This window comes from Solanum pennellii, chromosome 10 (assembly GCF_001406875.1).
Source record: "Solanum pennellii chromosome 10, SPENNV200".
In the NCBI taxonomy this organism is placed as follows: Eukaryota; Viridiplantae; Streptophyta; class Magnoliopsida; order Solanales; family Solanaceae; genus Solanum; species Solanum pennellii.
The window spans coordinates 3,713,831-3,727,283 of NC_028646.1; the positions used below are offsets into that span (position 1 = coordinate 3,713,831).

At 32.0% G+C, this 13,453-nt stretch overlaps 2 protein-coding genes across 2 annotated transcripts; one reads left to right on the forward strand and one right to left on the reverse strand.

Annotated features, from left to right (window-relative positions):
• Positions 1 to 258: 258 nt before the first annotated feature.
• On the reverse strand, positions 259 to 2,538 carry LOC107001915 (nuclear transcription factor Y subunit B-8-like). The gene is made up of 2 exons (XM_015199870.2): positions 2,427 to 2,538; positions 259 to 1,067 (listed from the first exon to the last, which is right to left on the reverse strand). The coding sequence occupies exons 1-2, from the start codon at positions 2,518 to 2,520 to the stop codon at positions 445 to 447; spliced, it is 717 nt and encodes a 238-aa protein (XP_015055356.1). The 5' UTR covers positions 2,521 to 2,538; the 3' UTR covers positions 259 to 444.
• Positions 2,539 to 12,104: 9,566 nt separating this feature from the next.
• LOC107002113 (F-box/kelch-repeat protein At3g06240-like) lies at positions 12,105 to 13,172 on the forward strand. The gene has a single exon (XM_015200025.1). The coding sequence runs from the start codon at positions 12,105 to 12,107 to the stop codon at positions 13,170 to 13,172; it is 1,068 nt and encodes a 355-aa protein (XP_015055511.1).
• Positions 13,173 to 13,453: the final 281 nt, after the last annotated feature.

Here is a 13,453-nt window from a genome sequence, read left to right on the forward strand (position 1 = left end):
GTTAGTTGAACTAGGGTATTTTGCTTATAGTATGAAAGTCTATGTCATCTTAGTCTTTCAATAGATTGTTTAGTTTATCCTCGTTGTTTTCTATAAGAGTTTAGGTCCATGTACCCCTCCGCTTTTGTAACTCTTTGGATATTATAGACATGGTAGGGGTCAAGCCTAACCCCCCACACCGTTAAAGTGATGACTTAAAATTTTTTTAAAAAAAACAATCAACAACTATAGTATACTAAAAATAGACAGGCAGCAAAGTTTGAAAATTAAACAGCCAATTAAGAGGGCCACCATTTGGCTCGCTTAGTTCGAAGGAACATTCCTAAACTTCACAAAGAACTATACTTGATTGTCAAGAGGTCTCAAATTATGTAACACAGAAAGATAGACTACTTTTTTTCACTAATCTTGAAGTTTCAGGTAAGGCTCAATTCCTTCGGCAGATCAGTCCTCACTCTTTTCCGCAGGAGACTCAACGTCACGATCCACAGCAGCCACTGCACGCTCATGAGAAGTGCTTCCACTTGATGCATCCCCCTGCCTATAACTGTTGTCCACTGGTGGTGGATACACATAATAACCATAGTGATGAGCCATTGGAAAATTAGGAGGCAGGTGATTGGGAATGAGGCTGTAGCCTGAAGCTGGATTAACCGTTGGGCGCTTCAACGGAAAAGGATCTCCTCTCAGGGATCCACGGTCACCACCATCAAACTCACGATAACGCTGCAAGTACAAAGTCAAGGGTTCAACGTAATCATCAAAACCAAGTGAGTTCATGGACCAAAGCAAGTCTTCAGCGGTGATTGTCTTGCGCTTCTCAAGCTTGCAACGATCGTTAGCTTCGCCTGTTACAAAGCCTATGAACTCAGAGACACATTCTTGGATGACCAGTTTGGATTCATCAGCTATCTTGGCATTGGGAGGAAGGATCTTGCGCATGTTTCTGACCACGTTGGCTATTGGCATAAATCGGTCTTGCTCCCGGATGGTGCATTCAGAATCTCCTTCATTGGCAGCAATTTCCTGGTTGAGATGAGAAGGCAGTTCCACGCTTCTCTCCATATCTTAATTTCACACAAGAACAAAGCATCAGAGTGAAATGAAAAAGAAAAGTAGTATATAGAATCAAAATATTCATCTAACTTCATCACAACTAGGTACGCTTTTGTAGTCCAATTATACATTATTAAATCACATTTACTACTACTTAACTTTTCAAGTACTGAAGCATTACAGAACTAATGGAGCGCGTATATATATTTTTCACTAATTATTAGCTGGATACGAGAGTAGTACTACTCATAGACGGCACTATGAATTGTGGATAATGTTCATGTGAACACCAGAAGCACATTCTTTCAACAAAAGAGATGGCTGGTGTGAATACAGACTAATTAAAGTAATACAAAACGCTTTCATCTATCTTATTTTGTCTGATCTTCAACTAACTCTGGCATTTATCAAACCATCCAAAATTCTCTTCTGTACAAAAGACTTTTTATTTTACCATCAATGTGATATAGGAATAAGACAAAATTGTATTGTAACGGACACTATACTACCCACTGTTTTCTTATACACCATGTTTGTAGTCTTAGTTGTTCTTAACGCTTCTTAATCTTTGGATGAAGAAATCACAGCTAGATTTTAATTAACTTCTCAAAATGCCTATTTGTTCTGATGATAAATTAGTTGTGTATTTTAATTTTATGGCAGAAATAGAGAGCAATAAAAATAAAACTTGTCTAATTTATGGAATACAACGTGCTGGTTTTCAAACTTGCTAGCTTTAGACAATTTCTTTCTCACTCTCTTTTTATCAATTGCTTTCCACTTGTTCCCCTAAAAGTTCCAAAATAAAAACAAAAATGGCCGTGTCGATCACCATTACCATGAATTGATCTATTGATCTTTCATATACAAACAACTAGCTTTGAAAATACATATATGGAAAAACAAATGCATATAACGTCCCTAGATAATTAAAGACGGATGTTTTGTAGATGACAATACAACAAGCTAAGAAATGTATACAAGTTGCAGCTCTCCATTTAAAGAAGATAATGAAAAATTCAGAAGAAAAAATGAAAATTATTAGCTCTCCTGAAAAAAAATGGATCCTTTTTGCTATCTTTTTGGGGCTAGTACTGTGTGTGCTTCAACATTTATAAAGCTTCACAAATTTTTGAATATTCAACAAACCTAGTATATATAATTTCACAGGTGGTGTGTGAAAGAGTTATGTGTATGCAATTTGTAGCTCTACCTTGTGAAGGTAGAGAAGAGAGACTTTTCTTAATAGAGGCTCGGCTCGAGTAAGCATATCAAAATCAAATATATAAAAACAGATGCAAAGTTTCATGAATGTTCCATGGAAAAGGAGAATGCATTTGTAAAAGTAAAAGAGAAGTTAGGTAGCATACCAGAGGAAGGGGAACGAGCAAGGGTTGGTTGCGGGGATCTGCGATAGCTATGAAATCCTCCATTTCCTGAACCAACATTATTATTATTAGCCATCTCTCTTTATCTCTCTATACAGATATGTATCTCTTACTAAATATATAAAGTGTCACTTGGCAAGTGATATTTATAGCCACTTTAAGAGAATTGGGGGGGGGGGGGGACACATAGCAGTAGGGTGTAATGAATGAGGTGAAGGTATTCGCCCTGATAAATAGGCTTTGACAGTTGGGCAAATGAGCAATGACCAAAACGACATAGGTATATACTACTACTTCCTCCACCCTAAAATAAGTATAAGTTTAGCTCATTTAGCGTCCATTAAGGAAAATAATAAATAGAAGGTATAGTTTATTATGTTCAATACTATTAAGGAGTAGTTCTTTAATACGAGAGTGTATACAATTTTTTTTTTTTGAATTCCTACGGTATCTTAGGAAAAATATTACCTTAAACTAAAGTCGTCCTTAAATTAGAGTCAATGTGTTGTTATGTATTCCATCGAATCCAATAACTTTAGTTTAACCCTTGAATTTGTACTAAGAAATTTATTTAATATGTATACAGTTATTTATTTAGAATTTAGCAAAAATTATAATCTCAAATTGATAAACTTTAAATTCTGACTTTGCTTTTATCCGTACTTAGAATGGTTAGTATGTGGTGAACTCTATTGGGATGGATGCATGAGTCAAGTTAGCTTTAGTTTTGGGATTCTATTGTATCCCATTTTTTCTCCACTTTTGATCTGTAAAAATATATAGAAAATACAAATCCCTTTATTTCACAAGCTATAGGTGTAAGCATACTACATGTTGTTGCTTTACTACTAGATTGGAATATATATATTGTGCTATTCCAACTTCTAATGTATGCATTCAGTGTTTGTAATTAATCTTATAAGTAATGTAAACTGTTTGATGATTGCATTTGAGTAGAGAATAAGTTGGAGACTTCGAATTCCACCATTGTTAAAAAAAATAATCATGTATACATTAAGTCAAAAGTGTATACGGATAAAATTAATTAAAATGTTAATTGTTATTTATGTAATCGATCAAGTATATAGATTTCCATGTCTAAATGCAAAAAATATTGATCATATACATAAATATTTTAAAGGTTTCAAAAGAATTCCTCCATTGTCATTTTTTTAAAATACATTTAGTCAAAAGAGTATATGGATTCAATTAGTAAAAATGTTAATTCTTATTTATGAAGTCAAAGTATATATTTTTCAATGTGTACTGATTTCTCCCTTTATTCCAATTTATAATACATACTCAAGTTTTAATCTTGCAAACCAAAGTTATGCAGACTTGTTTTAGCAAAATACATTTTAAACATTAATTAATTAATTAATTAATTAATAATAATAATAATAATAATAATAATAATAATAATAATAATAATAATAATAATAATAATAATAATAATAATAATAATAATAATAATAATATTCATTTGCATTTGTATTGATTGGATATATATTCATGGTAAAAAAATAGAAATATAAATTATATTCGATACACACAAGCTGAAAAAAATATATAATGGGTGATACAAAACTGTATGTTGATATAGTCATAAGAGTGATACAATTATATTCAATAATCTATCAAGTTATTTACTTGCTTGTAACAAAGTTAAAAGTTGTCGGCGTCTTGTCTCTTCAGTGTATTTGTAAAAGTCCTACAGAAATCAGCTTGTTGATTCTTTGGTGAAATGAAGTTCAATAATATTTTCGATGACTCAAGTTTAATAATGTTTTGGGTGACCCGTTTGATCCTAAGAAAGAAGATGATGATCAGAAAAAGAAAGAAGAAAGACAAATGATATGTCCTCTATTGCGTAATAAACTATTCTATTTGGGCCTTTAGGAGTCTTGCCCATTGTNGTCTCAACCGTATATACATACATGATACTCCTCGAAAAACATTGAGAGTTCATGACCCATGGGGGACTCGCGAGGTTCATATACCGACATGGACGATCTCCACGTGTCTGTGCGGACGATTTCAATGCACTATCATAATATCAAACAATTTCTGCACGGAAGATCTCCACGTGCCCAAATTATAATCTTAACATCTCACCATACCTAGCACGGACGATCTCCACGTGCCCAACTTATACACAATATCATGTCAATGCATGTGCTCATATGCTTTGGCATTCTCGGGTTTTAACCCTCATTTTATAATATTAAACTTTCCCTTTATATCACCGGTACTCGTACCAATGCCCATCACACCATTGGTACGATACCCCCATCCTTCAGCCTTACCCATTATCTAATTAATTTTTTATCTTTAATTAGGAAAACATCCTTCTACAAGTCTGAAAAGTCTTAACATACCTGAAATGCCAAACATGTGTTACAATCCTCAAGATTTGGCTTTTCCCTTTCGTAAAGCTTCAAAATGTTCTCACTATAATGCAATATTTATAAGCACACGAGTTCGTAGACGCCAATAATATTATATGTCTATCCTAGATCCAGAAAGTCACTCATATCTCTAACCAAGGTCCTAATGTTGGTATAATTTATATGTCAAGTATTATATTTTGTTGAATTTCAAGCCTAGGATTATACCTCAACCCCTCCAAGTATCTTAAATTCAGTGTTAGTCATATAATATAGACCTATTATTCAATCACACATTCTAATATTATCAAAACTTGAATTGTTATCTGGTAATTATAGGAACAAACTGGAAAAGAAAAACAATGGTACACCCTCACAAAAACACACACCATATACTCCTGACCCGTTATTCCTAAGAAATTGTTATCTACCATTTGCCGAAATCATTAGGCAATTATTATTATAAAGAGTGACATTACTCCTGAAGCATTTTTTTGAAGCCTCTGCCAACCCTCTCAATAACGTGGCAAGACTGATGGTTTTAACATTGTAAAAATAAACTTAGGTTCCTAGCAAATCCTATTTATATAATCATAAAAGATGACATTCATTCAGTATATATTTAGCTAAAAAAATATTAAGATTTGTTGCACTAATTACTTGTTACCTGAAATTTGAAGTTTGATGTGTCCTCTGATGTTCGTCCGCCCACGTTAATTCTCGCCGTTCTATCTCTTTTTTTCTTTACCTAATAATTATAAACCTAAATGCTAAATCCCACTAATTTATTATATATATATATATATATATATATATATAGAGAGAGAGAGAGAGAGAGAGAGAGATCAATATACATAGTCTAGAATAGTTGCCTCCAAAAATAGTACAAACGGAAAAGGGGCTAAAATACCCTCGAAGTATTGAAAATGATACACAACTATCCCTCATCCACCTATTGACCCCCAAATACCCTTCTCATCCACCTTTGGGTCCAAATTTACCCCTTCATTAACGTACCAAAATTTAAAATTATTAAATAATATTTTTTTAATTACGTGGCAGTCAACCATTGGTTGTAATTTAATTATTTAAGATAATTTTAAACCCACCCATTTTTAACTAAACTCGCCCCAAATGTTATTAAACCCGCCCGACTTGACCCAATTCAAAAAACCTCCATCTAATTGAAGAACCTTGAAGCCTTATTCCTCCAATTTATTCACGATCTACAGAGGGTTTAGCAATACCATCGTGTTCTTCTTCTTCACCCGTGAAGAAAATGTCAGCTTCTTCTTTGATTTCTTCCCCTTAAGAACTTCAATCTCGTACATGTAAGTGCGGATTTATGGCAAGATACTTTACTGCTACAACTCTTGAAAATGGTGGACATCGATTCTACAGATGTGTTCGTCTTGGGTCAAAATTCTTGTGGTTACTGAAATTGATTTGATGACAAACTTCCACATTATGTGTCAACCATGATCCATAATAAAAATTTGAATTGAATTCAATTCGGAAAGAAAGAAATCATTTGAAGAAGATTGTGGAGGATATGGGTGTCATTTGGAGATTTTTATTTGAAGGATATGACTGCCGATGAAATGTCTGAGTTGAATGATATGAATGGAAATGAAAATTTTGATTTGACGAATGTTTCTGCCTTGAAGGGAAAAATGTAAAATTTGGAGTTGACAGATAAAATTGAGAGTTCAAATTACGGATGAAATATTTTCTTCACGGATGAAGAAGAAGAACACGATGGGATTGCTAAACCCTCTGTAGATCGTGAATAAATTGGAGGAATAAGGTTTTAGGGTTCTTTAATTAGATGGATTTTTTTTAATTGGGTCAAGTCAGGTGGGTTTAATAATATTTGGGGCGGGTTTAGTTGAAAATGGGTGGGTTTAAAATTATTTTAAATAATAAAATTACAACCAATGGTTGACTGCCACGTAATTAAAAAATATTATTTAATTATTTTAAATTTTGATCTGTTAATGAAGGGGTAAATTTGGACCCAAAGGTGGATGAGAAGGGTATTTGGGGGCCAATAGGTGGATGAGGAATAGTTGCGTACCATTTTCAATACTTCGAGAATATTTTAGGCCCTTTTCCGTAGTACAAATGGCATCTTTTAGTGTCTCACAACTGTAGTTTGTTACAAGCTTTATTTTCTTACATTTTAGTCCCTTTCTAACTTGTATATAATACTAAGTAGCTTTGTAATATAGGAGTAGGAAGAAATACAAACTCAGAAAATTCCCCAAATGATCCTATCCATTTCATTTTTCTTCACTTCTCTTCATAGTATCAAAGCAAAACTAGAAGGATTCATCATCATTGTTCTTCTTTTCGATCATTTTTTTTTCTGAATGTCTTCATACATTTCTTCTTCTTATTTGATAACAAGTGTTGTTCTTCCTGTTTTTGAATCTAGAACTGCCAACAAAGTTGCAGTGAATTCAAATCACCTTTACTACCTTACACCATCATATTCACCTGGGATGAACCTTATCAACATGATTTTTGACGGCACCAGCTATATAAACTAGAAAAGAGGAGTCTTACTATCACTTTCTGCTAAGATCAAGTTAGATTTCATAAATAGGAACATTGAAATTCCAAAGGAAGACTCACTTATGTTTCAAAAGTTCGAAAGTGGAAAAGATGCAATGACATAGTCATTGATTCTTGACGGTGGTATTTGTGGTTGTCTTTAGCTTTGGTTACAAAGGGTTACTCGCATTCCATTAATTATTATTCTTTTTTCTCTAAATCTTCTGGTGCGTTAATTAATCATTGTGGTGTACATTGATGATATTCTGATAACAGTCAATGACGCTTAGGAAATTAGAGAGTTGAAGTTTTTCTTTGATAATGAATTCAAAATCAAAGATTTGAATAGGGCAATTTATGTTTTGGGTATGGAGATTTTACCTAAGGCAGATAGACTTGTAATCACGCAGAGAAAATTCACTCTTGATATGCTATCTAAGTATCCTAACATCGGTACTCGCATTGCTTCCACTCCTTTAGATCCATCAGTAAAATTGAACTCTGATCGTGACACTCTTCTTCAAGATCCAACCTTTTACCGACGTTTATTAGGGAGACTAAATTTTTTGACCTATAGACGTCTGAAATTTAAGATATGTTGTTCAAACTATGAGTCAATTTACGCAGTTCCCTCGATCTGGTCATCTATGTGCCACTTATCACACTTTGAGATATCTGAAAAAAATGATCCAAATCTTGAGCTTTTTATGAACCGTGACACAAATTGGGTTGCGTATTTTGATATGCGTATTCTATGACACTTCTTCAAATTAGTTCTCGAACACAGGCGTTTCGTTTGTATTCTATGACACTTCTTCAATTTCTTAAAATAATAGAGAAGGAGATAAGGAGAATGAGAGAAAATAAAGAGATTGAGCGAATGCCAGAATTTCAGAAAATAACTAAGCAAAATAAGACATATAATATAAATTAAATTCTGAAGATTGAAAACACAAGCAAAGATCAACAAAGAACAAACACGAATAAAAAATTTAATAGCACAATAGAGGTCTATGAAACTAATATAAAAAGAATATAATTTTGTTGGAGAAAGTGCAAAGAATACATCAAATATTTAGTATTCTAAAAAAGAAAGCATACACTAATTTGACAATGAACCAAACGCTGAAACTATTGATTTTATAGAAGGTAAAAGATACGAAAATTTCATTCAACTGATGGAAGCTAAGAAGAAGTAGAAAATAAGATTAATTTAAGATGAACATTATTAGGACAAGTTATGAAAATGAAGAGGTGTAGTTATAAAGTTGATTTTAAATGAAATAGATTTTTTTAAAAAAAATAATTTTATAAAAATAAATTATAGATATGGGATATTTTTGTAATCCATTTTTTGACTTAGATTTTTTTCACTTTTAATAATATATATGATGATATGATGTTTGACCAAAATAGTGACGGACTTCATGATGTTATACGTTACTTTATTAAAATATCTGAAACCAGATCTGATTTTTTTTTCATTTTCTCCGTTCTCTCTTTCTCTCTTCTCCTTTCTTCTTCTCTCTAAACTACCACCAGACGCTGCTGCCCTCCCCGCTGCCCTCCCTGCTGCTCTCCCTGCTGTTGCCACCTCGCAAGTCCTGGAGCTGCCACTGACCTCCCTATTGTGTCGTGACTCCGTTGCCCCTCCATCCTCTCTCTTCTAACTAAATTAAGGTTAGGGTTAGTTTTTTTTTTTTTTTAATTCGAGTAAGTTTTGATTTATTAGTTAGTTATTCTATGTAGTTTGTCGAATCTTTTGAAGTTGAACTTAGAATTTTTTTTTTGTATAAATTTTAACATAACTTTAAAACTAATTAATTAGAACTTAGAACTTCATATTTTCATGAACTTGAATTTTAGACTTTTGAACTTTAGTTATACTTAAATTTTGAAATTTCTGTACTCTATCTTAGAAAAATTCAACTTAAATGTCATGAACTTATAACTTGATCATAACTTGTAATTACAACTTAAAAATCAATTATGACTTGAATTTAGACCTTAAACTTAGAACTTAAAATTTTGTTGAATTGTAGTCCTAATGAACTTACGCTAATAAGAGTCTAGAAATCTTGAATTGTATAGGATTTATTTGAAATTAAGTTGTGAACATAATTTTGAAATTTTGAATTGTTCATGAATTTATGAACTTTGGTTTGAACTTCAGAAATCTAGATTAATTGTACTCTTTATGAAGTAATTCAGAAATCATGAATTATTGTAGAATTTATGAACTTAGGTGTTGAACTTAGAAATTTTGATGAAATGTAATCTTTATGAACTGATTAAGTTTTAAACTTTAGAAATTTAGAATTATTGTAGGATTTATGAAATTTTAAGTTGTGAACTTTAAATCTTGAATTGTAGAATTATATACTTAAGTTGTGAACTTTAACAATCTTGATGAATTGTAGTCTTTATGATCTAATTAAGCTTAATTTTATGAAATGTTGAATTATTAGTAGAATTTATATATAAACTTTAGGTTGTGAATTTCATAAATATATATTGAATAGTAAAATTTATAAGCTTAGGTTGTGATTGTGAACGTTAGAAATTTTGATGAAATGTAGTCTTTATGAGCTAATTAAGTTTAAACTTAAGAAATCTTGACTTATTCTAGGACTTATGGATTTTCTAAATCTTGATTTGTAGAATTTATGAATTTTTAGGTTGTAAATTTTAACAATCTTGATGGATTCTTGTCTTTATGAACAAACTATTAACCTTAAATTTTAGAAATGTTGAATTATTAACTGTAGGATTTATATATGAACTTTAGAAATATATATTGAGCTGAAGATTTTATGAACTTAGTTGGTAAACATAACAAATCTTGATGAAATGCAGTCTTTATGAACAAATGAAGCTTGAATTTTGTTGATCTTGAAATGTTGCATTTACGAACTTAGGTATATAAATTAACTAAATGTAAATAAGTAATTATAAATATATATTGACAAAATAAATTATTTTAATCTAGTTAAATTATTAATAAATAATTTATAATCGACTATCTATATTTTTATAGATGGTCCATTATTTTTGGATGTGTAACATGCATTATGAAACTGGTGATGGTTTAATGTATGAGTTTGTTGACGGTGTAAGACATTTTTATTGATCATGTACTGACATTTGATATTTTTAAGAATAATGTATTAATTAGGTGTCCTTATAGTGCATGTATAGGTGCTTGAAATTTTTAAATCCAAATACACTTATGGTTCATTTGTATCTTTATGGATTTACGTCTAGATATTTTGTATGGGTTGATCATGAAGAAATAGATGGATTGAGTGAAATGTTTTATAATTTGCTGCCCATGGATGAATATAATATAGTATTCTTGAACCACATGGTTAAATTAAGATTTTACATGATATGGTTCCACATGATAAGGATCAGCATGATAGACATCAAATTTTTATAAACTTATCAATGATGCTTTCCGAGTTCCAAGGTGGGATGAATTCAGAACAATATTTTGATGAAATTCCTAATGAAAAAGCAAGACATTTATATGAACAATCTGAAGAAGCTAGTTATCCACTATGTGAAGGGTGTTTGCATACTACCTTCTTAGTTGCATTTAGACTAATCAATATTAAATGAAATTGGAGTGTTCATCATGTGGCTTTTGACTCAGATCTTTTGAGTGACTAGTTAATTCAAAGTTTCACATACCTAAGAACTTCTATCCGAAAAAGAGATTGAACTTCTATCAGGCAAAATGATTGCCTTCTAAATTAAAATTGTTGTATGATATGATTTATTGTTGTGTTAATGATTATATGTTATTCTGTAAGACATTGAATTAAAAAATAATTTTCTTTGAGCTCAAATTCTAAATGATGGTCTTTCTTCAACCTATTTTTAACCCCATTGGGCAGGGTGTTCCTTTTCTTCAGAATAAAATAATTAAAATAAGGTTTGACACTGATCCGTGCCTTATTTTATCAGAAATAATTGCAAAAAGGGGGACATAAAACAAAAAAACCTCCCTTAGTAACACCAAAACACTGGAAGAGATTACATATATAAAACTAGAGTAAATTTACACATAATAAGGTTAAGAAGGTTAACAAGTGATCTTCGAAATTTATAAAAAAAGATCTTTTTGTAAATATTTTTATAAGGTTGTTCATCATAAGTTAATTTGGACTACGTAGCTGTAATTTTTGTTCTACACATTATCTATGAATAGTTCTCGGAGGAATGAAACATATTGTTCTTGAGGAGCTTGATCTTCCAAGGTAAAAATCATGATAGATTGAAGCACCATCCTGCTTTTAATATTCTCAACAATATTTTTGAGTTTTCGATGAGGTTTTTGTTAGGATTGAAATAATCAAACACCAGGCGAAAATTAGTAAAGCAAACCTTTTTTTATAAGAGAAAGAACTAGTCAAATATGAAAAAATTGTGTTAGGAAAATTAGCTTGTAAATTCATTGGCTAAATCCTTAAATTGCTGGTAAAAAGGGAAAAGTATTCAAAGTAAATGAGGAGGAGGAAGTAGCATTAGATTTACATGACTAATTATAGAATAAAGTTTAATGTGAGAAATGTAGTCAAAGTATTTTGATTTGCATGACTAAAAGTAGTATAAAATTTAATGATGGTAAAATGAGGAAATTTTTGCTTGTCTATTTAACAAAGCAAATTGCTGGTTGAATCCCTCCTCATTTCTTTTCATCAGCCCTACTACTATGGATGGTTGTATGGCTAATTCCCCTGAAGATATAGTGAAGGAGATTTTGTTGAGGTGTCCTGTGAAGTCGTTGTTGAGATTCAAATGCGTTTGCAAGAATTGGTGCGCTCTTATCAAAACCCCTGAATTTGCTCAAGGACACTTGAAGAATCGCAGCCCCCCACAACTCTTGATTTATGATAATGGTGATATTGATGATGATGATGATGACCTTTCCATAACTTTGATTTCCGAAGAACATCCCCGAAGGTTCATAGGTATGAAACAACTCTTTGGTTCTGTAGATGGCTTGTTTTTTATGGTTGGAGAAATTGATCGTGAGGTTTCATGTTCATTATGGAATCCTGCGACTAGGGAGTTGAGACCCATCCATCTCCCTATCCCAATAGCCACAATCCATGATGCCCCGGTGTTTGGGTTTGGATTGGACACCTTAACTTATGACTATAAAGTGGTGTACTTTCACATTAATAATTTGTGTGAACATTATGCATCGGTCTACTCGTGTTCTAGGGACTTTTGGAGAATTTTCAAACCTAAAATCCCCTACTTTACAGACGTGAAACACACATTTGGTACTTCTTATTTGAATGGAGGTTATTATTGGCTGCTAACTGGGGAACGCCACAGAAATTACACCATTATTTTGTTCGACTTTGGGAGTGAAATGTTTACAGAGATTGAAGGGCCAGATCATCAACTTGTTGATACTAACATGTTGGGTTTGATGTCGGTTGATAGCTCCATTGCCATCTTGAACTTGAACCCGAGTACTATATTTGCATATGATATATGGGTAATGATCCAACCAGGTGTATGGAATAAACTTGTTACCTTTCAATGCTTCTTTAGGCTTAAGTCTTGTTATGATAACTCTCTCATTTTTGCAACTAAAGATTCTCGACTGGTCTCCTTTGATGTTCGGACTAATAAGACGAGGCATCTTGGATTTCAACATGCGGCCTTGAGAAAAGATGCAGAGTGTGACGGCGATTGTGGAGTTTTTTGCTATAAGGAGAGCTTAGTGAAAATTAAACGACGAGACAATGAAGATCTGGACCATTAATCGATCTGTACTTTTTTAATTTTGATACCATGCATGTGATTGTTATAAATTTATAATAGGTACTTTTATCGTTTCATTAATAATTTTGGATCAACATTTTCTTGCATCCTTTTATGAGGTACTGGGGTTGAATCCATCAAAAACTATATATGCAACTTTCTTTTCTTCAATTTGAGTATTTAAACGCACATTAATTAATAACTCCTTTACTTTTAGCTATATTTATTCTTAACCTATAATTAAGAGAACTATACTTGGCTAAAGCAAAATTGTCATTTGAT